The following is a 23,020-nucleotide window of genomic DNA, read 5'->3' as shown; positions in this document are numbered from 1 at the left end:
TACAGCGTACAGCGTACAGCGTACAGCGTACAGCGTACAGCGTACAGGGTACCACGCACATACATTCGGACATCGAAAAAACGCTAGATTCGTGTTCCCTGGGTCCTAAAACACCCAGAAAACATGTTTTTTGAGGGTGTTAATTTTTCGACCGATTCCAATACTTTACCTTACACACAAGGTGTGTGCGGAAAAGTAACATGAAAAATAATTTTAATATCAAAATAATTGCCTAAATATTAATAAAAGTAACACAAAAACTCACAATTTTACCACAATAAACCAAAACAATGCAAATTCGCCAATTCATTTGACAGAATGACATTTGAAGCGTGATTCGCTCACGCATGACAAATGACAGGTTATGTGTCAAATGAATTGGCAATTTTGCATTGTTTTGGTTTATTGTGGTAAAATTGTTAGTTTTTGTGTTACTTTTTAAATATTTAAGCAATAATATTGATATTAAAATTATTTTTCATGATTTTAATTTTGTTCAATCCTAAAATTTCATTAATTACAGATTTTGGCGTGAATGCGACATGAAATCAATTTACAAATGTGTTTTTAGTCCAGGAAGTGACATCGGCGACCAATCAGCATCGAAAATCAAATGATCTTATACAGAATTTTACGCTCTTCAAAATGATGCTAGCCACTTTTTAATATTTTCCATGTGGAAACACCCTAGTGTACAGTACTGATACAGTGTACTGCATGCAATATAAAATACAAATGTAGTTAACACATTAATCATTTTGTCTCTTGTTCAATAAGGAGATTTACAATGGATAATACAAATATTTGGTTCGTCGTCTAAATTAATTCACTTTCACAACAAAACTAAGATGTTAAATACAAAACAAAAAGAGTTGCCAAATGAATTTATAAAATTTTCAAAACCGATATACGTATGAGTTACAAAAATAATTTTCGCATTAAAAAAGAACGAAAAATAAATACAATATTGTTAACCGATTTTTGTTCAACATTTTGGCGAAATTTTACAAAAAAAAAAGAAATGAAAAAAATGATCAACTTGAGTGAATATTGTTTTGCCAAAGCAAACTCAAAAATGCAGTCTAAAGTAATTATATGATAGATATTTCATATAATATCGCCTGTAAGGTCGTTAATTCCTAAATATAAAATATTATTTGTAAGTCGATATACCGTTTGTTTTTTCTCTCCTCATATTCGGTGGTGTTTTGGTTTCCGTTTTAACACAAAACACCGAATAAAATTGCTTAATGAAACTCCTATCTACGTATCTAATAAACACGATCTTGATAGCTGTTGTCCTGTGTACGATTTTGCATTTGGCTTGCATTCATCTGCTGATAGTGACGCATCATATGTCCTGGTCGTCTTGGTGGTGCCAAATATTCAAACATCGATTGCAAATGATGCGATAACATTTTACTCAAATCGCACGGCATTGGATCCGACCAAAAGAAATCATGATTCAATGCACCATCAGCATCATAACGCGCCTTTGGATCCAACTGCAACAACTTATCGAGCAAATCACAGCCATGTGGATCTTTTACATATACCTTCAGTCGATCCTTTACTTTTCGTTTATGACCCATTGGCAATTCCATTTTATTATACAATTCCAAATCTTGAACTCCTGGCCATACCTATATTTTATTCAAGCGAATAAAAAAAATTAAATCATATTCAATTTCAATTCGATTTAAGTATATCGACAAAATTCGACTTACATCCGGTGTAAATGAGCCACAAAGTTGAGAGATGAATATAATCTGTTGTTGTTCAGTGTTTCCTTGCATAATTGGCGAACGGGTCCACATTTCTGCCATAATACAACCGGCACCCCACATATCGACCGGCGGTCCATAATTTCGATCACCGAGAAGTAATTCTGCATTTAAAAACATAAGACAAATTAATTGGACGGTCTTCAATTGAAAACAAAAATGCTGTACCAATTGCACCATTTATATCTAGACTGAAATCGAACTTATGAATAGTAGTACTTTATATACCATTTAGTTTACACATGTTCATATCGTCGATTTATAGGCAATAACAACAAATAACACAGACAATCTGGATTCCGTCTTTTATTAAACATACCTGGTGGTCGGTACCATAGAGTAACTACACGATTTGTGTATCGATTTACTTGTCCTGTTTTGCATGCACTAAATGCTCGAGCCAATCCGAAATCAGCCAATTTCAATACACCATTTTTCGTAATTAAAACATTAGCCGCCTTCATGTCCCTATGCAAAATCTGTGAAAAAAAAATGGAAAATTTACATAGAATGTCCGGCGTATAGACAAACAACCACTTCTACTCACTTTGTTGCTATGAATGTAATATAAACCGTTAAGCAATTGCTGCATAACTTTTTTAATTTCGCCTAAACTAAATTTAACATTAATGTTTGACAGCAGTCCGGCCAAATCATGCTCACAAAAATCGAATACCAAATAAAACGTGGACCGATATCGATTGTTGGCTGTTGCTTTTGTGCGACAAATTTCGATTAAATTCACTACATTTTCGTGTTTCAACAGCTGTAAAATTCGAATTTCACGCAACGCTGTAATCGGAAACTGTGAGGAAAAAAAACAACAAACAAATAAAAAAATCAAAATAATTTATTATTGGGTAAAATTGGTGTAACTGTACTTACACCTTCTTTTTCATTGTCCATAAGAACTTTTTTCATAGCGACAAATTTCTTGTTTGATCGACGTTCGCGTGCTTTGAACACTTCACCAAACGTACCCTGACCGATTTTGGCCACTTTTTCATATTTGCCCGACTCATCACAATACGGAAAATCATAGTTTTCGATATATTTGTATTTTGTAAGCATTGCTTGGCTACTAGTCGTTGTTGTACTGCCACTATTTGAACGTTGTGATGTTGATGATGATGATGTGGTTGCTGTTGTCGAATTTGATGAAGATGCTTGCATCGGCGGCACTGCCGAAGAACTAAAATGATGATGAGATGTGGATGAATTTTGCATCGATGCAGATGTATCCATCGGCTCGTTGCCCACTTCGCGGCCGCCTCTACTTGCCATTTTTTAAGTCTTTTTTCTAATACACTTTATCACATGGAAATATTAACGATACACTCAACACAACTGAGGCATGACAATTGCTAGAATTTTTTTCTGCAGGGTAAAACATACACGTTAAATACGCATTATGATGCACAGACAACAACAACGAAAAAACAATCAAATGAAATATAATGAATATCGGTTGAAGCACATACAAAATCTCATGAAATTTGACAGTGACAGATCAATTGTTTTTTTTTTTCATTAGCAGAACTTTAAGCTTTAAGTTAAGGCGAAGTATGTAGCGAATTCAATATTTTTGGCAACACTGATGCAGACGGTCAAGCAGTTTTTTTCCAAATGTATTATTTTTTCATAGAAAAAAATGTGAAATATATGAATTAATATTAAATTCAATTGAATTATAGACATTCTTTTGTTTTATCTCCTTCGAATAAAATACTTTTAATTAACAAAACAAAAAACAAATTTATTAAATGCGACTTATTCAAGTCTCTTGGACTCATTACATTTTATTAATTTTAATCGTTATTTATGTGATTCTTTTTTAATCTTCATTTATTTTGAACTTTTTATTTCCTTTTTGTGCTGTAATCAATATGAATACAGTTTTTTCCGTTTAACATTTCAGTTTGCAACTTCGTAATAAACATTTTTTTCCAGAATGGAAAATAAATCTCTCAACAAAAAAATATGAAAAAAATGACCGATATCATAGATTCTGGAGTTAACGATTTAAGGGAGGGGTAATGCGCAAAAAGATTCTTAAAACCCTTAGGAAAATCGATTTTTTTTAAAGAGTACGGAAAACTCTAGGAAAATCGAATAATTTTTACGCTCGAGGGGAGGGATTTTGTCCCCTGGTCAGAATCTATGACCGATATATATACATATATATACAGAATTAACAAATTAATTTAAAAATATCAATATATAGTTGTAGTTTTTTTGTTTTTGTTTTTTTTTTTTCATTTCTTATTTCTCTCTCCAAGTGTAATTTAGTGTGTTTTTTTAATACACATGATCCATGTATCCGCCATCTTGTGTGCGATTTGGATTGGCATTAGGAGGCCGTTGCCGAGTATGCAAATCAAACATACTTCTGTGATGTTTTGCAAATAATTTGCTTAAATCGGCCGGTAAGGGATCGACGAAGAAAAAATCATGGTCCAAAGCGGCGTTTGTATCAAAACGTTTCGTTGGATCCAATATTAATAAACTATCAATTAAATCACGAGCATGGAAATCTTTCACGTATGGTCTTAGTCGATCCTTTATTTTTCGGGTCGGATCTTTAGATAAATGTAGTGTCTTATACAATGGAAGTTCCGTAACTGTTGGCCAAACCTAAAGAATGTGTGAGAGAAAGAGAGAGAAAAAAATAATCGAATTAGTTATATTAAAACTTCTCTCGAAACAAATTCGATTTATGTATTTACCTCTGGTGTAATTGCACCACAAAATTGTGAAATAAGATAGATTTGCTCTTGTTCGGTTTTTCCTTGTAAAATTGGTGATCTCGTCCACATTTCGGCCATTATCAAACCGACACTCCACATATCAATAGCCAGACCATAATTTATATCACCCAAAAGTAATTCTGGTGATCGATACCAAAGGGTGACCACTTGGTTTGTTGGCGTTGCTTGTCTATACTTGTCGGACAAATTGAATTGCCTTGATAAACCAAAATCGGCCAATTTAACCACGCCAGTTTTTGTGACAAGGATATTGGCGGGCTTTAAATCACGATGAAAGATTTTGCACGAATGAACGAAATAGATTCCATTCAACAGTTGCTTGAGTATGCTCTTAATTTCGCCCAAATTGAATCGAACATTGGTGTTTGATAGCAGACCAGCCAAATCATGTTCACAAAATTCAAAAACCAAATAGAAATTGGAATGATAACCACCAACGGAAGATGTTGATCGGCAAACCTCGATGAGATTCACAACATTTTCATGATTGATCTGCTGTAAAATACGAATTTCACGCAATGTTGTCATTGAAAAGCCAAATTTTTTATTATCATCGAGAACGCGTTTCAATGCAACGATCTTATTTGTTGTTGGATTACATGCTTTGAACACTTCACCATACGTTCCATGTCCAATTTTTGCGATTCGTTTGTATTTATTGACATCATCAATAAATGGGAAGCTGCTCGTTTTCATGAATTGGGTTTGAGCAAATGTCATTTGACCGCTGGACATTGATACACCACTGTCGTTCGTTTTCTGTGACATTGATGATGATGTGGAACTGGTTGATGGCACAAAGTTCCTCGGAATCATCGAGAAACTATCATTTTGATGAGACATTTTATCTTGGTGCATTGATGTGTTCATTGAATCGTTCATTTTTTTGTGTTTTCGTTGTTACTATTTCAATTCTTAATTTTATGTGTCTTGCCTGCACTTCGGACTCAGTTCAATCAATTTTTTAATTCAAAATTGTTTCTTGCTGAAAATTAATTCTAATTTTACAAACATTACAACAATTGAATAAAATATAGAAAACGTGACGATGTTGTTGTTGACAGGTACAGACACAGTATGTCTGTTTTTTTTCATTCGCAGAACAAAGAAAAAAAGTGGAAAGTCCAAATGACTCATGAAATGGCGAATTCACGATTTCAGCGACCTCTGTTGCAAATACACAGATCTGAACACAAATTATGTGAGGACGGTCAGTTTTTTGGTTCAAAAAATATATCCACTTGAACAGAATAATTTATGAATTCAATTTAATAACAACCGGTAATTTTTTTAAACGAAATATTTTGCGCGAATGGATATAAAATGTGGAAATTTTCGCAAGCAAGTACTCAAAATATTATTATGCTCTGTGTAACTTTTCCAAACTTTTATTAGAAATTTCAAAAAAAGAATGAATTTTTTGCTTCTTAAAATAAAGATCTGACTGTAATGTTGTTCAAACTCAAACTGATATTAAAAGTGATATTTCATCGCTTAAATACCATTTTTTTTTGTTGAGGAAACGATCCTGCAGTTTGTAATAGTTAGTTATACTAATGAATTCATTTCAGGTAAATATTTGAAAGGGTAATGTGAAAAAAAGTTTAATGACTATCCATTTTTAACGCCAAATCATTAGTGCTAAGTACTCCCGAAGATAATTGAAAGGCAATAAAATGGTCTATTGTCTTCGTTGCTTTATTTTATCCTGTTTCATCGTGTCAACCTTAATGTTTTTCATGAATAATTTTGACAAGTGACAAAAGGCGAATCAATCGGAGAAAAAAATAAACATTCATATATCATTTTTGTATATGATGCCAATTCGAGTATTTATCGTAAATCGTATGACATGAGGGATGGAACTCAAAAAATTATATTGTATATATTATACAAAAATTGAAAAAATATGAATAAAAATTTAAACATATTTTGAAAATTGTTTTATTTGAGGAAATATGTAGGTTTTTTCTATCATTTTTATAGAAAATATTGATGTTGTAAAATTGATTGATCCCATGGCTAAGCAAGCAAAATTCTAATTTTTTTATTAAACACAATTTGTGTAAGACTCTTTATTTTACTTTAAATGTAATCAACGTTCCAAATATATAAATGTATATTCGTTTTAATTCACACAATACACAGAAAAACTAAAAAAAATACACAGAAAAACATTTTAATGCGTTTTTTCTGCATTTTTGGTTTCCTGCGTTTTATTGTTTCTGCGTTCCATGAAGCTACCGACTCGAAAATCACATACAGACTCAGATAATTTACATGAGACTCTTGCGATTCACATATGTCATAAGCCCCTTGATTCAACTACACACTTTTTAGTTTCTTAAATTTTTAAAGCGTTCGGTTTCAGAAGCAACTTCATCAAAATATTACCTGAAACGATATCACATACTTTCGATATTTCTATTGATATGGAAAATTATAATTACACTACTCAAATATTGCGCATGTTAAAACACACATTTTCTATAAGAAGTATTTCTTAAGAATTCATACATGAGTTAGGTCATTAGAATGATGATATTCTGCATGAACAAAAAAAAACCTTAATAATATTATTAAAAGATGAATTCAACGCATATTCGAGCAAGTAAACGGGTTTCACATATATTTTGTTTGGGATATTCCGAATTTTTTTTTGCGAAAATGTTTGTTTATCACGTTGCCATCTGCTGATCATTGCATTTTTTTAAATCTAATTATCTTGAATTATCTATTGCTTTTATAATTAATACAACAATATCACACAATTCAAGAGTTCTTTTTTTAAATTAGATTAGCGCACACAATCAATATTGATAAGAGTTTCCGTCATTAAAAAATTTATCACACTAAAAACTAAGAACTTTGATTGCACCGTTCGCAATTTTCATCTATTTTTGAATTTGGTCTAATCTTCCATGAATCGTATCACACTTCTCTTTCTTTTTTAAATGTTTTATCATCAATTATTGTGTATTTATATTCACGATATCTAAATGGATCACTTTGAAATAAATCTTTACATATGGCCAGGTAAACATCCGGAATTTTGGTAATATCTGCTGTCTGGGCAACTTTCTCATAGTATTCCTTATCTAGTAGACCTATATGATAATATCTACTTTTTGGAATGCCCTTCTTCTGTCGATCTTCAACAAAATCTTGCAAATCTTTCAACATTTCTGACTTTGATGGTAGTTTCTTTGTTCCAGAGATGAATTTCAGAGCAAAACGTACCTGTAAATACCATTTTTACGATTTTTTTTTTCAAATAGTTATAGTGAAACAATTTTAGAGCAAAAAAACCCAACCTGTAAATCGAATATAAAGTTCGTCCCAGTCATACCAATGAAAGCCATTGTCGGATGATTTATGTTCAGAGTTTGCTTATAGAGAGGTTGCACGAAATTGTCATCAATTTGAATGCCTGTGTCAACGTCCAACATCGGATACGTAAATCTGTAACCTGTCAAATAAAAAGGACATATACAATGGTAATACCATCGTCAGCGCTGTTGCATTGCATCAAGTTACCTGTTGCGCATATAATCACTGTAAAATTTTGATGTGTGCCATCCATAAACTCAACTCCATTTGATATTAAACGTTCCACATCGTTTTTAAATGTAACTGTATCTCCATATACCCTTCGTTCTTCTTCTGTTGGTTCTTTGGGCTTACGTCTACTCCAAGTTACTCGATTGGCAGTCTTTGAAAGTTGCAGTACAATATCCATTCCACTATTACCACTTCCAATGACTAAAACATTTTCATCTATTCATCGAATAGTATTTGATGACTATTAATAAACAGAAAAAAAACACAATTGTGTGTATTACAAACCCCGAAAATCTTCAGCTCTACGGTAATCATGGCTGTGCATAATTTTGCCTTTGAAAAAATCGGCGCCTTCAAATTGCGGATAATTTGGTGAAGAAAACCTATTAATGCAAACGAAAACCGCATCATAAATCGCCGATACGGTCTTATTGTTAGGCAAATCTTTAACAACTATCATCCATCGGTCATTTTGAAGTGAATGAATTTTGTCAACGATATGATGGAATTTTATAAGTCTCTTCAAATCAAAACGTTCCGCATAAGAGTTGAGATATTTCAATACCACCTCATGTGGTGGAAATGATCGCGTGTTATTTGGATATTTATGTCCTGGATATTCCATTGTTTGGTATGGTAAATTTGTTCTGTTTAAACATAACTAACAATCAATATTTTTAGCATTGAATTCATATAGAAATGTTCAAATATACCTCAGTCCTTGATACATTGCAGTGTGAATGTTAATACCGTACTCGTCTTTTCCGGTTTCATCTGTATACCACCATATTCCACCTAGGGCTTTGGTCTTTTCGTAGATCACTACATTGTGTCCTTGTTCCAGAGCATTTTTTGCACTCGCAAGGCCTGCTGCTCCGGCTCCAATAACTGCTATATTCAACGCTTTGGATGATGATGGCAACGCATTTATGCTCAGAATTTCAAGTATCAATATAAATATGATACACTTATCTCTCGATATCACATTCATTTTTCTTGGTTTGATGTGAAATTGTTAGAATTTTTATTATGTTTTTGAAATTATAAAGAAAATAATACTATTATTTGAAGGAACTAAACAGCAACACAGATCAACGTAACTTGAATTTTTGATGATTAAATTTATTAAAATACTTTTGGAAGTGGTATGATGTTCATAATCGTTTGATAACAAGAGAAGTAGAAACATCTAAAATATGAATTAGATAAGATAAAAAACCAGCAGCTAATCGATAGAATTTTCATTGTACAGTAATACATTTTTTACAATAGGCTAAAGTGAATTTGGTCACCTGATTTTTTATATTTTCAGCAACATAATAGCGAAATTCGTTTACACCATGCAATTTTTTTTTCTTCAATATTCAGTTTACTATTTTTTTAAAGGCTGATCGGCAATACATGGTACTCCAAATATACCGGTTTTCCGAAAATTGCTGCCTCTGAAAAGATACAACTCACGCACCATTATGTGCTTCATCTAAAAACGTTCGGATATTTGATATCAATGGATCGGATGTTTTCTTGATATGCATTCCGTCCACTTCAATTACATTCGGTCCATATGGTCGAGCTGTGCTATAAGTTACATGGGAATTTAACAAAATCAACGAAACATTTTGTCTTATCGTCTCTTATTGATGGCCAATTTTCAGTATTCGGGAATGCTTGTTGGATCAATTTCTCTTGCATTCTATTGTAGTAAATTATTCTTGCAATATCTTCCAACCAAAATGTTAATGAATTCTGCATTCGTTGCGAGAATGTCATGTGATCTGAATACGGATTGAATACATGGGGAAAATATGATGCGAAACTCGGTGTTCCATCTAAATCTGTTATCCACTTTGCTGGATCAACTGCAGATAATAAAATCAGCGGTGCTTTGACTGAGTCCATGGTATTGACTGAGTCCATAGAAAGCCTCTTGTAGACATGGTTCAATTATAATCACATCAAAATCTTGTTCCAGTTATAAAATAATTTGAAAATTTGTATCAAACATCGTATGACTTGTGTACTTTATGTAGATATCATACCACATAACTATTGAATCCCAAAAATATAGATTATTATATTCCATGAAATTATTTTTTTCAGTATCTGGAAAATATTTATGTGATGTACTTAAGACATAATCAAATTAAACATTTGTTGAGACTATCTTTTCGGAATTCTATAATGGATGAATCAAATATCACTTGCTTATAGTTTTTGTAGGAGTTTTTTGCACGAAATGGAGCAATCAATGTCAGATCATGACCTGCTTCAGCTAGACCCTCCATTAATGAAGTACTAATTAAAAAATGCGACCTCCCTGTTATTGGAAATGCATCCAAGATTTTATATGCTCCAGCATTCGAACAAAATAAACACAATGAATGTTACCCAGCAAACAAAAATGTAACGTTTTTTATCTATTTTAACGTTGAAAAATGTAACGTTTTCACCCATTTCGGTGGTAATTTTCGTGTCAATGGAAAGTTGATTATATGCATAGTTTCCAATAAAATTGTTCATTTATTACGTTAACATTTTACAATTTATTTCTCCTATTAGTCTTTCAGTCTCATTCAAACTCACTCAAATGTGTTGCCGTTTTTGTTGGAATCTCAAAGCATACAACGGTATTGATACAATGCGCGTTTTGCTGACTCTTACTCGTTTAAAGAATGAAAGTATGTGTAACATGAAATTCAAATGTTCGATTTTGTTTACATAAAATTTATATCAACAATTCTATCGACTGTTTTCGCTGTTTGATTGCATTTTGTATCACTTATATTCATAAATATGTCCAGCATCATTAAGAAGGCAAGGATCAGTTGAATATTGAACATCACACATCGACAAAATTACAGTGTATTGACAAAAATGTTTCAATACACAAAATCACAACGAAATATAATGAGTTGCCATTCAGATTTGTTTTCTTTTCAACTGGAGTACACACAAAGTTTGTATTCACATTTTTCAGTTTTCAACAGAATTAATGTAGCAAAGGAATTTTTTGTGCTTCGATTTAACATGTATCACAAACAAACAAATCACTCTATTCAATATTTAACGGGATTGATTTTTTTATTGCGGCCAAAACTATACTGAGAAGTGCCGCCAGTTTAGAAAGAGATGATTTTTGGTATACAACAACAACAACAATCTCATACGATTGCATTCTCCGTCGCCTAAAATTCAGTTGGACAAATTCAAAAAGTCAAATATCGCTACGAATACAGAGTTTGTGTGTGTGTGTGAGGGAAAGTGATATAAACAAATTCATTCGGTGTTTCGGTTTGAAACATGCAATATTGAACCGGTCGCGCATATAAACAATTGAAAGTTTGTACACACACAAATGCACAACAGAGAGAGTCACACATTCACAAGGATAATTATGTGGCCATTTTAGTGTCAAACGGAATGTAGAGTATATCCATGATATTCATACGCACGAGTTTCTTTGTTCTTATTAGCGGTCAGAAAATGTGCGTTGTTGTTGTTTTTTTTCAAACAAATTAAATTCAAAATGACAACCGATTTCAGTTTTCAACATGATAAAATAAGACAAATGGATTTTAGTGCTAATATTGTATCAGTGGCTTTTTTATGTCACAGCACAAAGAAACGAAACATGTGAGAGAGACAATATAATATGTGTTTGTGTTTTTGTTTTTCTGTAAACGAAATACTAGTGCGAATGCAACAAACTGTAGAATTTTGACCGTACAACAGTATTCCCGATCACCGCTTGTTTTTGTGATGTGCTTCGTCAGTGTTTTGATACAACGATATCGTGTGTTCACGAAATGTGATGGATATATTTGCGGAAATATTTTGTGTCTGTTTCTGTTTTCAATTCAAACGACAGAACATTTATAAAGTATTACTGTTAATATTCCAAATCATCGAAACACATTTGAAAAAAAAACCATTTCGACAATTCTCTCGTTTGTGATTTGTTATGTTCCTGTTTAAAAATGCATTTTCGGCAGAGTTTTGTGGCAAATCAAAGTGGAGTGATTGAGTTGTTGAATGAAAATATTGTAAATTTGGTTGCATATATTGATGTATCAATAGAATCGTTTAATTCCAGTCATTTTAGTTTTCGAGGCTTGACTTTTTGCAATACAGCAATAATTTGCTATAAATAGCGATGCATTTCTGCATTCATTTTAGTTCAAAGTTACCGTTCGCGCTGTGAAGCTATTTGAAATACCATTAAATCTCATCATCAAGTCAGAAAAATAACTTTAAATTGATAATAATAATTGAATTTCGTCAGGTAGTTTACAAGCAGAACCAACAAAAACACATTAAAAATTACAATTTGAATTGTGAAATTGATGTGAATTGATTGCAACCGAAAATAGTGATAACAATCCCATAACATTTGGAAAAGCACCAGAAATTGTGATTGATTGATTAAACCATGAGTAGAACAAGATCAAGAGAGGATCAATTTAATATGTAAGCATTGTTTTTCTTAATATTTATTCTGTGTTTTTTTTTCATTGGATTTTCGATGCAATTTCGCGATATTGTTTTGTGACCAGTTTTTTTTAAATAAGTGTGTATGTTTTTCTTTGTTTTCGTTTCATTTATACAGTCCACCCGAAAGGAAAGACGACATTAAGAACCTTGTAGTCATAAAACAAGGCGTCAAGTCAATCATACGGGAAGAATATCGCGACAGAGTGATTCAGTTTTTGGATCATCGAAGCTACAAAATGACACTGATTTCGTCACTGGCATCATTGTTGGCGTTGTACAAAATTCAAGAAGCCATCGATGATGGGAACCAACAATTTTTTGTACAAAACGGTAAAACATTTTTCATTGAGTGCTTTAACGGTGTTTTAGCCGATAAAGTCGACAGAGAGGAACTAATGCCGCCAGCTTTTCGTAACATTGTCGAGGCACACTTCGGTGTAGAGAATTTTGAATGGCCCGATAAAGAATGCCTGGGAAATGGTTTTAATTATTTCTACCAAGATCACATTCGAAATAATCAGACCAATCTCAACACTCATTGTTCAGAACATGTTGAATCGTTTTTTCAAATGAAACGCTGGTATTATAACATGAATATCAATGGCCATCAATACAATGGATCAAAATTTGACGGCATCGATATACGAAACGCAAAAGTTTACGCCACTAGTAACAAAGATCTGACACATGGTGATGTAGAGAGAACAAATAAGATGAACATTTTATTGTATGAACTGGAAAGAATCGGTTGGCAGTGTCAAAAAGTTCATAATGAACAATTGGTTCCGGTCACTGTCAATGAGTTCGTTAAGGACAATTGGTTCCAATCACTGTGGATGTTCGGTCAAATGCAACGCCAAATCGAAGTGTTTCATCAATATTCACAACAATGGCATGCATTCCGTCGCGATGGATTGATAACGAACAATCGACCGCCAAAAGTGAACAATTTCGCACTTGTCCCGTTATGCCGATTCCAACTGAAAAACGTTCGATTGGATATGACAGATATGTATTATTTGGCGAACACTGTACTAGGAGTGGTGCCAAGTTCTCGCAATCCGCTGACCAATCGAATGAACAAATACACACTGGACTATTACTTGTACGGCCATCGAGATGAATTGTGGAATTTGGTTTTCGACATGGATAAAATCAAACAAATCGGCAAGCAGAAGCGGTTTCACTCGCAAATCATCACCAATAGTGTTTGCGTGTCAATATTGTACGAGAAGCCAGCGAAGGCTTGGGTGGAAAATTCGGAGCAGGCCACATTTAACAACATGACATATGCTAGTGCCATCGATCCGAACGAGAAAACGTGGGTGGCCGTTGTGCGCCGCCATATCAAGTCAAACATTGAGGTAAGTTAAGTTTGTTATTACAATGTTTTTTTTTTTGGAACGTGATTGAAATTTGACGTTATTATTTAACAGGAAAACATTAAAATATCCAATCCACGATTTCATTGGCAAACCGAGCAGAAGAAGAGAGATCGGAAGGCTGATCGGTTGACCTGGTGGTTTGTTGAAGAAGAACAAATGGATTTCAAGTCGTACCCAGTGATACCATCGCCGCGTGGATCCACATGGAAAGCGTACATTCTGCATCGCATCAAAATGCTACGAATGGGAATGCAAGCATATGCGACTCGAAAATATGCACGATTGGATCTCGATCACCACATCAAGGCTACCAAAACAAGTGATAAAGTTGCCATGCGGGTAACGAACAACAAACCGTCTTGGATTTGGATTGGTGCTGGAGAAATGGCACCAAATCGGCCATGGGGCATAAAGAAGCGGAAAAGATGCCCAGGAACGCGTAAATTGGCGACCAGCTTCAAGAAACAAGAGCACACAAAGGTCAGTTTTCAAGATGAATGGGGTACATCAATAACGTGTGCCAATTGTCACGAGCGATTTCCAAGAGAAACCAAAAATCATCGATTCAAAATTTGTCGAAATTGCATACCAAAACCGATTGTTGGACTACCACCGATAATTGTGACGAATTTGAGCAGACAAGAGCTTAAAAAAGAGCGAATTGTAGAGAGAGCAATCAATCCAGATCGTGAGAACATCGAGCGTTTAGTGCCAAAGATAAAAGTTATCTTCAAAACTTGGTCATTAACTCGAGAATACCATGAATTGGGTGATGCTGAACCAGAAAACATGATTGAGCACGTAGTCATTTGGCACCGTGACATTGTTGCCGCAAAGAATATTTTATTCAAAGGTATGTGCATAATTGTATATTGTATTAATATTAAATTGAGAATAGAGAGCAGAGCGTTTGGTGTTCAGTGTTCATATTAATTGATTAATGTTTTGTGTTTGTTTCTGATTTTATAGGAATGTGTCGTCTTTTTGGCATACCATTGCCCGATTCGTTGAAGAGACCTGACAATCCACACCATGCGAACAATGTCAACTGATAGCAGCATAAAATCAACAATAATCATAAGAAGAATATTTTAACAATTTTGTTAGTTACTAGGCGTGAATAGTTTAAATCCAAGGATTTCTATTGTACCCTTGACCGCAGTACGGGTCCCTATTTAGGGCTGTGCGGAATATAAAAGAACCCGTAGGTGAGTACTTTATTGAATTGATAGTTTAGTTTTGCATTCAATCTAACTGAATTGTTTTTTTCTTTTTTTTCCTTTCCATTTTGACGGTAAAATTGACTGAAACTACACACACATCCAACCCCAATATTGACCGGCAACATATGCCCGATAATGGATGAATTTGTGCCAACAATTGTTCCTTGGGATAGAGAAGAAAAATACACTCTTTTAAACCGCAATTTTAAAATCTTTATTTTTTTTACCGAAATTGAAACAGATCTTTCTGTATCAGTTGAATAATGAACACAATAATGAATCACAATATCGTTTTGAAACAAATAGATAGATATATATTATCAATAAAAATCCTCCCTACAACTAAATATTCTCTTACAATTTTTGTGTATTTTTTTTAATTCGTGTTTATTTGTAAATCAAATGGAATGTACAATTTTTACCAAAATCGTTTATTTCATGGGTATGTTCATGAGATTTTTTGAAAATTTAATAATGTTTACGCTTATCCAGAATGGATTGGGTTTTATGTAATACACAATAGTTCACAATCGAATTCGTTTCATCCTAAATATCTTACAATTGATTTCGGTTCATTATATTCTCTAAAAAAAAATTCAATAAACGCGGTCTACGTAGCTATTATCTTGTGATCGATTTGGCATTTGATTGGAGTTCATTTGTTGATACGGTCTTTGACCTGGTCGTCTTTGTGGCGTTAAAAATTCAAACATCGATTGTAAATGATGCGATAACATTTTACCAAGATCGCATGGCATCGGATCGGTCCAAAAGAAGTCATGATTAAGTGCGGCATCGGCATCATAACGCGCCTTTGGATCCAACTGCAACAATTTATCAAGTAAATCACATCCAAGCGGATCTTTAACATATGCCTTCAGTCGATCCTTTACTTTTCGTTTGTGATTTTGTGGCAAATCAATTTTAGTAAAATATTCCAAATGTTGAACTCCCGGCCAAACCTGAAAAATTGTCATCAGTTGCATGAGTTTAAATGAATCGTTGAATAGCAAATTGACAGCAATAAAATCTCACCTCTGGCGTGAAGGAACCGCAAAGTTGTGAAATGAGAACAATCTGTTGTTGTTCATTTCTACCTTGCATAATTGGCGAACGGGTCCACATTTCTGCCATAATACAACCCGCTCCCCACATATCAACTGGCGGCCCATAGTTTCGATCGCCAAGAAGTAGCTCTGCATTTGAAAACATTAAACAAATCAAAAACAAAATCATTCATTAAAACGCAACGAATAGCATTGAAAATGTGAACTCCAATATTTTATAAAACCTACCTGGTGGTCGGTACCATAGAGTAACCACACGATTTGTATATCTATTAGGTTGGTCTTTTTTACATGCGCTAAATGCTCGAGCCAATCCAAAATCGGCCAATTTCAATACACCATTTTTCGTAATCAAAACATTAGCTGCCTTCATGTCCCTATGCAAAATCTGTGAAAAAAAAATTGGAAAATTTACATACAATGTCCGGCGTATAGACAAAAAACCACTTCTACTCACTTTGTTGCTATGAATGTAATATAAACCGTTAAGCAATTGCTGCATAACTTTTTTAATTTCGCCTAAACTAAATTTAACATTAATGTTTGACAGCAGACCGGCCAAATCATGCTCACAAAAATCGAATACCAAATAAAACGTGGACCGATATCGATTGTTGGCTGTTGCTTTTGTGCGACAAATTTCGATTAAATTCACTACATTTTCGTGTTTCAACAGCTGTAAAATTCGAATTTCACGCAACGCTGTAATCGGAAACTGTGAGAAAAAAACAACAACAAACAAACAAATAAAAAAAATCAAAATAATTTATTATTGGGTAAAATTGGTGTAACTGTACTTACACCTTCTTTCTCATTGTCCATAAGAACTTTTTTCATAGCGACAAATTTTTTGTGGCATCGTTTTTCGCGTGCTTTGAACACTTCACCAAACGTGCCCTGGCCGATTTTGGCCACTTTTTCATATTTGGTCGATTCATCACAGTACGGGAAATCGTAACTTTCTATATATTTGTAGTTTGCAAGCATTGTTTGGCTACTTGAAGTCGTTTCACTGGTGGTACTAGTTTGCCCGGTGGATCGCTGTGATGATACCGGTGGCGGGCTGGTTGTCGATGGCATCGATGTCATTGCTCTTGATGAATGGTTTTGATTTGATGAATTATAGTTTGTCAGTGATGACGATGTATCTATTGGTTCGTTGCAACTTTCACGGCCACCTTTGCTTGTCATTATTTATCTCCGTTTTGTTGTCAAATAAGCAGATTTTCAGCCAATTTTTTGACAACGATTGAAAAACATAAAATATCTTATGAGTATAAAATGATTTCCATAGAACAGATAACAATTGGAGAAAGAAAATAAAACATTTGTAATGAACCGTCGATTTTTATGGAGCCTAAATATTGACAAGTGAAAAAATGATTGTGTATTTTGACACCACAGCGAATCTTCGAAAGATTTTCAAAATGGCGATTTCAGCAACTAAGTGGAGACGGTTGATTATGATGAACTTTTTTTGTGTTTGCGGGTTATTTTGAATAAAATTCATAAAAAATGTTCAAATTAATAAAATCAACAAATACATTTATTTTCGCATAAATTTTCATTTTTTTTTACAATTTTGCACTCATTATGTTTGCAGGTCTAAAATAATTTAAAAGATACCTTTCATTAGTTTGGTGAAGTTTGTATCTAATAAACATTTATTGAATTGATATTTCAGGTAATAAAAAGGATCATAAAAAAATGTTACAACAATGGCTAAAGGGATAATCCTAATTATATTTCAAAATAATTTTTAAAAATGAAAATAAATTAAGTGTGATTTCTGCAAATAATTGAAATCCTACGGTCTTTAACAATTTCGTTTTCGAGGAATTTGGATTTTGTAGGTAAAACTTCATGGGAAAATTTATAACGTGCTGAATCTTTCATAATATACAATGATCGTCTTCTAAGTAAAATATCTGCAAAGTAATTAAATTCACGTTTCTCTTTTTGATTTGCATTTTGTGTTGTTTCATCGCTACCATATTTATCTTCATCTAATGTATTTTGTTTGTACTCATTTTCATCAACTCGTTTCAATCGCATAATACAATCGGTGAGTAAACTAAGTCCAGAAATCGTATTGCCACAATATCGTGAACTATCTACATGTGGCTTAATTATTCCATCGGCAGCCAAATCGATGATATGCACTTGTGGTATAACATTTTCAGTGAATGCTTTATTTCTCAAACGTTCGATAACGTTCGCATTCTCTTCTGACCAATCAAGTTTTTCTCTCTCTCGATATCCCTGAATTGCATTATCCCAATGATCATATTGATATCGCATTCTCTTCATACTTTTTTCCGCTTCGGCACATAATTGCTGTTCTTCTCGTTCCGTTACAAAATTTTCAATAACAATCATGTCTTGTAACAATTCCATTCGAACGTCATCCGGCCATTCGTGATGGAAAACAAATAGTTGGCTTTTATTTTGAGTGCATTCGGCAAATTGTGTTTTTGATGAGACGCGTCGATGATGTAATAAATTGCAATTCTGTAAAGAAAATATGCTGGGTGCGGTGGTGAAAAATCGACACTTGACTAGCTGTGAATGATTAAAATGATGCCATATTTTTTTGAGAATATGCCGTTGCTGTTTTACATTGGCCACAAAAGGCATTTTTTTAAAAATAAATACACTTTGTTATTGTTACGAACTCAGTTTTGACGTAAAAACTGGATTCAAGCAGTGACAATAGAAAGAACAACGGCAACAACGACGTCTACTGTCAAGCGAATTCGAATTCGAAAAATCATTTTCGAATCAGCTGCATGTCATGTATTTGAAAACATTTTTTTTCTTTTGTGAATGTAATGGTATGTACGATTGTACATGGTAAGATATCCGATTCAAACAATGAGAATGTCTTGTTATTACAATTATAATAGATAAATGTTCATTGTGATGCGGTTTCCTATTGTCGACGAAGTCTGTCGGCTCGATTTCTGTTCAAATCAAAGGTCGACAAGTTTCAAAGGAAATAAGAGAAACTATCACGTTCGACAGAGCGAAACAATTTTTAAGATATGTATAAAATTGAGATATAAGAAACATTTTCATATGTTTGAATGAATTTCCAATTTTTTAATGCGTATACAAAAAAAAAATGAACGGAATGGATTTTTCTGGTTTAAATAAATTTATTTAAATTCTATTCTCTTTAGTAAAAACATAAAGTCTCCATAATTTCATTTGAGATATATAAATAAAAAAAAAAGAAATTTCTTCTGAATAATACAATTTATAAACAATATTCTTTTCTTCCTTAAAAAATATCTTCATTTGCAAAATGTTCGAAAAGGCAATATTCTTTGTAATAAAGCTTGAGTATAATAATAGTAGTTGTGAAATTTTCAAAATTATCAATATCATTTCACATGATTCTGAGCGCATTTATGCTTATAAGCAATTGGAAGGACACTTGTATTTATATATATCTATCTATTTCACATATTGTGGTAAGTTTTCCTCGTGGTAAGTCGTATTTGGGGTAACTTACTACAAATTCATTTTTCTTCTCAATACTTGAGCTCAATGTATACATACGTAAGTATAAGACACTTTTTATTTACACCATTATTCCAAAAACTCTGTAACTGTAATATTTTTTTTCTAAAAAATGGATGTATGTGTTCCCATCGCTGTATAAATATCTGAATTTTATCTAAATTTTTAAATGAGGTATGAAATCCAATGGAAGTTGTAAGCCTGCAGCCAAAGAAAGAAGAAATCTTCGATCGGCCGAATTTCATGTCGAATTGATGATGTGCGTTGCAACATTTATACTACTATTCATTTTTACTGACCGTCGTTTGGCATTTCATGAGTTCGTCAAACTTTTTTGAGCAATTGTCACAATTTTCGTATGAAAAACTGCAAGAAAAAAACATTCAATTTTTTTTTGTTATTAAATGTTATTTGGAGATTTTTTTTTGTTTGCATTCTTTACTATGTGTCATTTCTTTGAAAATGTTATGTTTCGAGGAGAATGTGTTTTCCTCTTCCTTACTTGATTGCAGTGGATAGCGCTCGATTCTTTTCAATTTCATTATTTAATTGTTGTTGCATCGACAATATAATTTCGTCTTTGGCTCTCAGTTGCAACTTTAAATGATTGATTGTCTGTAAAGAGAAATTGTCGGTTAAATTAACAATTGTTTGAGTCATTCAGAAAAAGTATAAAAATCAAAACGAAAAAAGATAATTACCTCTTCTTGTGCCTCAAAAATGGCTCGACACTCTTCAATACTTTCCGAATAAGTAGGTGGTTCGTCTAAACAGAAAAAATCTCGTACCGGTTGTGAATTTCGGTATGTTTCATTGACCATTACTGCATTAATAAATAATTGTAGTCCCTGCACACGATTACTCAAGAATAAACTACTGAAATTATCACCGAACAATTTTTTCCGTGGCAATGTAAGCGCTGGCAAATGTGGAAATATCGATTTAAGCTTATTGTTTAGCCTCTGAAAATCGGTGTATCGTCGTAATACTAGCCAGCAATCATTCGTAAATGGATTTTCGATTCGAAGTTTGAAGACCTATGAATTAAGAAGAAGAACATCACCGTTAATTATCTAAATTATGTCAATGAGATGATAAATCGATAGATAAGCGATTACCGTGAATCTCGCACGTTCCTCCATTACTTCATATCCCACAATTGGGATGCGAACATTGTCTGGATCACAGAAACCAACGGTTGGCGGTTGTGTTGAATCCGTTGATGCACTAGAGGTCATGCTGCTGGCCGTCTGTCCGCTCAATCCACTCTGTATGGAAAATCGTTTGGAATGGAAATTCGATGGGCTCTCCATTTGTTGTTGCTGTTGTTGTTTAACGTTTGTATTTTTTAACGAATTAAAATGATGATTTGGTGTACTGGTCGTAAGTGATTGAAAACTTGGTACTTGTGTACTGGCTATTGATTTCAAATGAAATTCCGATTTTGCATTTACCAATGCATTTGCTTCGGGCATCCAAGATAAATCTGATTCCGAATGTGACCGATGAACTTGATTAAAATGTGCTGAGTCTGAGTCAATTGATATCGATGCCAAATTTGGTGTTGAGTAAAATTTTTGTTTACTCACACCGATATTGGTTTTATCAGAAATTTGGTTTGATTTAATCACTGTTGAATTTTTACTAAGTACACTACTATTCGAATGGGTTCGTTGTGTATATTTTGGTTTTTGTGCTGTGATCAATGTGCTATTTTGTTGTTGTGCTTGCTTACGATATATTTGGTGCGTTTCCTTCTCCTGCTTCTGTAAACTAAGTTCTCTCTTTTTTAATGCTCGTTGTGACATTTCTCACGTTCTCGGCGTATGGTAGCACGCGCGTATGCTAAAATTTAATTAATGCAACAACAACAACAACAACAACCAAAACTATCAATCGAAAATTGTTTAAGCAGTCAATATGCACAACAACAACAAATCCAAAGGCATTGGCACAGACACAAAAATACTGCGATTTAATAATTCGCATTAGAATCACTATTCACAACGCCCATTGATACAATCAATCGTCGTCTCTTAAATATTAACTGATCTTATGCCCTGTCTTTCTCCGTAGCAAAAGCCAATACGATCGTTTTGGTTGACGAGTGTACTCTCTTGGAGCAAAAAAAAGAGAATAGCGTGCTAATAAAAGTTTATTCTTCGTTTTTATTTCACGAATCACTTTCTTAGTTTTGGTGCGAACATTCGTTTTGCATCAAAGTGTATTTAGTTGGTTGATTTAGTTCCGTATGTTGATGACGACGACGATGTCTATACTATAAAATATCTTTTGTTGATTATTTGCGCTATTATATTCTGTCTGTATGATGTTCACCACATTTTGTACTATTACAATATGCGTGAATCGTACTGAATTTAATTCCGAATTAAAAGTATGTATGGCAATACAAAACCAAAAAAAAAAATTGTTTTGTGTTACGCGACAATGAGCAATTTAGCATTCATAATTCTTGGTGTACAGTACGATTCTACACACGAATGCGTATGCAGTGAGCAACAATATGCACTCGATATAACAACAACAATAATAACGAGATCAAATACTACACACTATTTTTTTTTGTATTATTATTATTATTTGGTATGCACTGCACAACCATCCACAGCACAAATTAATGAAACTATTTGTATATTAAACGAAATGACCCTATTTTGAACAGAAAAATACAAAAAAAAATTGCGAATAATAATCTTTTTATATGGGCAACAAAATCAAATGGAATAAAACTGAACGAAAAACATACAACAAAAACAAAAAAAAAAAACTGAAAAGAAATGAAGAACGAAAACAACTGAAAAGTCAATGTGTGTGATGTATGTTTGAAGGAAAGAAGAGGGAGAGAAATAGAAAACAATGAACTTCATTCGTTAAACGAAGCGATTTTGACATTTCGAATATGTTTGTGTGTGCGTGTGTCGCGCGCGTGGCGAGTATTCTCTTGTTCGAAACTGTGTTGCGAAATTAAGCCGAAAATTCGAACATGAATTTGTCGGTTGAGAAATAAATGAATTGCGTTTAACTATAAACGCAACATTTTATTATTGTTATTGAAACTGTCTCTATTTCTCTATATATCCGCTTTTGGAGTTAAATTCTTGGATTCCGTTTCCGTTCGCTTTTAACGATTTTCAACCAATGCACATGGATAAAATGAAATTGTATTATGATTCTGATTAGAATTATCGATCAAAC

At 33.3% G+C, this 23,020-nt stretch overlaps 7 protein-coding genes across 11 annotated transcripts; 1 reads left to right on the top strand and 6 right to left on the bottom strand.

Moving 5' to 3' along the window:
- Positions 1-1,000: 1,000 nt before the first annotated feature.
- Positions 1,001-3,255, bottom strand: LOC116345191 (cyclin-dependent kinase 9-like). Its single transcript, XM_031774371.1, has 5 exons — positions 2,670-3,255; positions 2,332-2,589; positions 2,104-2,263; positions 1,728-1,888; positions 1,001-1,643 (listed from the first exon to the last, which is right to left on the bottom strand). Exons 1-5 carry the CDS (start codon positions 3,066-3,068, stop codon positions 1,272-1,274), a joined length of 1,350 nt encoding a protein of 449 aa, XP_031630231.1. The 5' UTR covers positions 3,069-3,255; the 3' UTR covers positions 1,001-1,271.
- A 264-nt stretch (positions 3,256-3,519) lies between these two features.
- LOC116345037 (cyclin-dependent kinase 9-like) lies at positions 3,520-5,621 on the bottom strand. The gene is made up of 2 exons (XM_031774053.1): positions 4,511-5,621; positions 3,520-4,418 (listed from the first exon to the last, which is right to left on the bottom strand). The coding sequence occupies exons 1-2, from the start codon at positions 5,432-5,434 to the stop codon at positions 4,083-4,085; spliced, it is 1,260 nt and encodes a 419-aa protein (XP_031629913.1). The 5' UTR covers positions 5,435-5,621; the 3' UTR covers positions 3,520-4,082.
- Positions 5,622-6,693: 1,072 nt separating this feature from the next.
- On the bottom strand, positions 6,694-9,114 carry LOC116345036 (senecionine N-oxygenase-like). Of its 2 annotated transcripts, none has more exons than XM_031774051.1 (5): positions 8,827-9,114; positions 8,399-8,760; positions 8,090-8,329; positions 7,867-8,021; positions 6,694-7,792 (listed from the first exon to the last, which is right to left on the bottom strand). In XM_031774051.1, the coding sequence occupies exons 1-5, from the start codon at positions 9,102-9,104 to the stop codon at positions 7,484-7,486; spliced, it is 1,344 nt and encodes a 447-aa protein (XP_031629911.1). In that variant the 5' UTR covers positions 9,105-9,114; the 3' UTR covers positions 6,694-7,483. The 2 variants fall into 2 exon arrangements, with proteins under 2 accessions (XP_031629911.1, XP_031629912.1); XM_031774052.1 differs by having other exon boundaries at positions 8,399-8,496.
- Positions 9,115-12,501: 3,387 nt separating this feature from the next.
- On the top strand, positions 12,502-15,261 carry LOC116345299. Its single transcript, XM_031774547.1, has 4 exons — positions 12,502-12,580; positions 12,720-13,968; positions 14,041-14,842; positions 14,959-15,261. Exons 1-4 carry the CDS (start codon positions 12,543-12,545, stop codon positions 15,039-15,041), a joined length of 2,172 nt encoding a protein of 723 aa, XP_031630407.1. The 5' UTR covers positions 12,502-12,542; the 3' UTR covers positions 15,042-15,261.
- A 239-nt stretch (positions 15,262-15,500) lies between these two features.
- LOC116345298 (cyclin-dependent kinase 9-like) lies at positions 15,501-17,665 on the bottom strand. The gene is made up of 5 exons (XM_031774546.1): positions 17,081-17,665; positions 16,737-16,994; positions 16,508-16,667; positions 16,248-16,408; positions 15,501-16,174 (listed from the first exon to the last, which is right to left on the bottom strand). The coding sequence occupies exons 1-5, from the start codon at positions 17,468-17,470 to the stop codon at positions 15,809-15,811; spliced, it is 1,335 nt and encodes a 444-aa protein (XP_031630406.1). The 5' UTR covers positions 17,471-17,665; the 3' UTR covers positions 15,501-15,808.
- Positions 17,666-17,925: 260 nt separating this feature from the next.
- On the bottom strand, positions 17,926-18,999 carry LOC116345292 (alpha-ketoglutarate-dependent dioxygenase alkB homolog 7, mitochondrial). The gene has a single exon (XM_031774538.1). The coding sequence runs from the start codon at positions 18,914-18,916 to the stop codon at positions 18,056-18,058; it is 861 nt and encodes a 286-aa protein (XP_031630398.1). The 5' UTR covers positions 18,917-18,999; the 3' UTR covers positions 17,926-18,055.
- Positions 19,000-19,557: 558 nt separating this feature from the next.
- LOC116345020 (sorting nexin-16) lies at positions 19,558-22,497 on the bottom strand. Of its 4 annotated transcripts, none has more exons than XM_031774015.1 (5): positions 22,379-22,497; positions 20,923-22,082; positions 20,506-20,841; positions 20,307-20,419; positions 19,561-20,170 (listed from the first exon to the last, which is right to left on the bottom strand). In XM_031774015.1, the coding sequence occupies exons 2-5, from the start codon at positions 21,610-21,612 to the stop codon at positions 20,086-20,088; spliced, it is 1,224 nt and encodes a 407-aa protein (XP_031629875.1). In that variant the 5' UTR covers positions 21,613-22,082; positions 22,379-22,497; the 3' UTR covers positions 19,561-20,085. The 4 variants fall into 4 exon arrangements, 3 of the variants coding, with proteins under 3 accessions (XP_031629875.1, XP_031629876.1, XP_031629874.1); XM_031774016.1 differs by having other exon boundaries at positions 20,923-22,077; positions 22,379-22,491; XR_004201477.1 differs by lacking the exon at positions 22,379-22,497 and having other exon boundaries at positions 19,558-20,170; positions 20,247-20,419; positions 20,923-22,351.
- Between the last annotated feature and the right edge of the window lie 523 nt (positions 22,498-23,020).

Source organism: Contarinia nasturtii, unplaced genomic scaffold (genome assembly GCF_009176525.2).
Source record: "Contarinia nasturtii isolate CC-2019 unplaced genomic scaffold, AAFC_CNas_1.1 Cnas_scaffold_1240, whole genome shotgun sequence".
In the NCBI taxonomy this organism is placed as follows: domain Eukaryota; kingdom Metazoa; phylum Arthropoda; class Insecta; order Diptera; family Cecidomyiidae; genus Contarinia; species Contarinia nasturtii.
This window is presented reverse-complemented; position numbering and strand designations above follow the sequence as displayed.

Coding starts and splice junctions, on each gene's coding strand:
- LOC116345292 (XM_031774538.1), bottom strand. CDS start 18,916: ATGCCTTTTGTGGCCAATGTAAAACAGCAACGGCATATTCTCAAAAAA.
- LOC116345020 (XM_031774015.1), bottom strand. CDS start 21,612: ATGTCACAACGAGCATTAAAAAAGAGAGAACTTAGTTTACAGAAGCAG. Junction 20,842..20,922: donor AGGAACGTGCGAGATTCACG/GTAATCGCTTAT, acceptor CTTAATTCATAG/GTCTTCAAACTTCGAATCGA. Junction 20,171..20,306: donor GCGCTATCCACTGCAATCAA/GTAAGGAAGAGG, acceptor TTTTTCTTGCAG/TTTTTCATACGAAAATTGTG.
- LOC116345298 (XM_031774546.1), bottom strand. CDS start 17,470: ATGACAAGCAAAGGTGGCCGTGAAAGTTGCAACGAACCAATAGATACA. Junction 16,995..17,080: donor TGGACAATGAGAAAGAAGGT/GTAAGTACAGTT, acceptor TTTTTCTCACAG/TTTCCGATTACAGCGTTGCG. Junction 16,668..16,736: donor ATTACATTCATAGCAACAAA/GTGAGTAGAAGT, acceptor TTTTTTTCACAG/ATTTTGCATAGGGACATGAA.
- LOC116345299 (XM_031774547.1), top strand. CDS start 12,543: ATGAGTAGAACAAGATCAAGAGAGGATCAATTTAATAT. Junction 13,969..14,040: donor ATATCAAGTCAAACATTGAG/GTAAGTTAAGTT, acceptor ATTATTTAACAG/GAAAACATTAAAATATCCAA. Junction 14,843..14,958: donor AAAGAATATTTTATTCAAAG/GTATGTGCATAA, acceptor CTGATTTTATAG/GAATGTGTCGTCTTTTTGGC.
- LOC116345037 (XM_031774053.1), bottom strand. CDS start 5,434: ATGAACGATTCAATGAACACATCAATGCACCAAGATAAAATGTCTCAT. Junction 4,419..4,510: donor GTGGTGCAATTACACCAGAG/GTAAATACATAA, acceptor CACATTCTTTAG/GTTTGGCCAACAGTTACGGA.
- LOC116345191 (XM_031774371.1), bottom strand. CDS start 3,068: ATGGCAAGTAGAGGCGGCCGCGAAGTGGGCAACGAGCCGATGGATACA. Junction 2,590..2,669: donor TGGACAATGAAAAAGAAGGT/GTAAGTACAGTT, acceptor TTTTCCTCACAG/TTTCCGATTACAGCGTTGCG. Junction 2,264..2,331: donor ATTACATTCATAGCAACAAA/GTGAGTAGAAGT, acceptor TTTTTTTCACAG/ATTTTGCATAGGGACATGAA.
- LOC116345036 (XM_031774051.1), bottom strand. CDS start 9,104: ATGAATGTGATATCGAGAGATAAGTGTATCATATTTATATTGATACTT. Junction 8,022..8,089: donor AGTGATTATATGCGCAACAG/GTAACTTGATGC, acceptor TTTATTTGACAG/GTTACAGATTTACGTATCCG. Junction 7,793..7,866: donor ACTTTATATTCGATTTACAG/GTTGGGTTTTTT, acceptor TGGTATTTACAG/GTACGTTTTGCTCTGAAATT.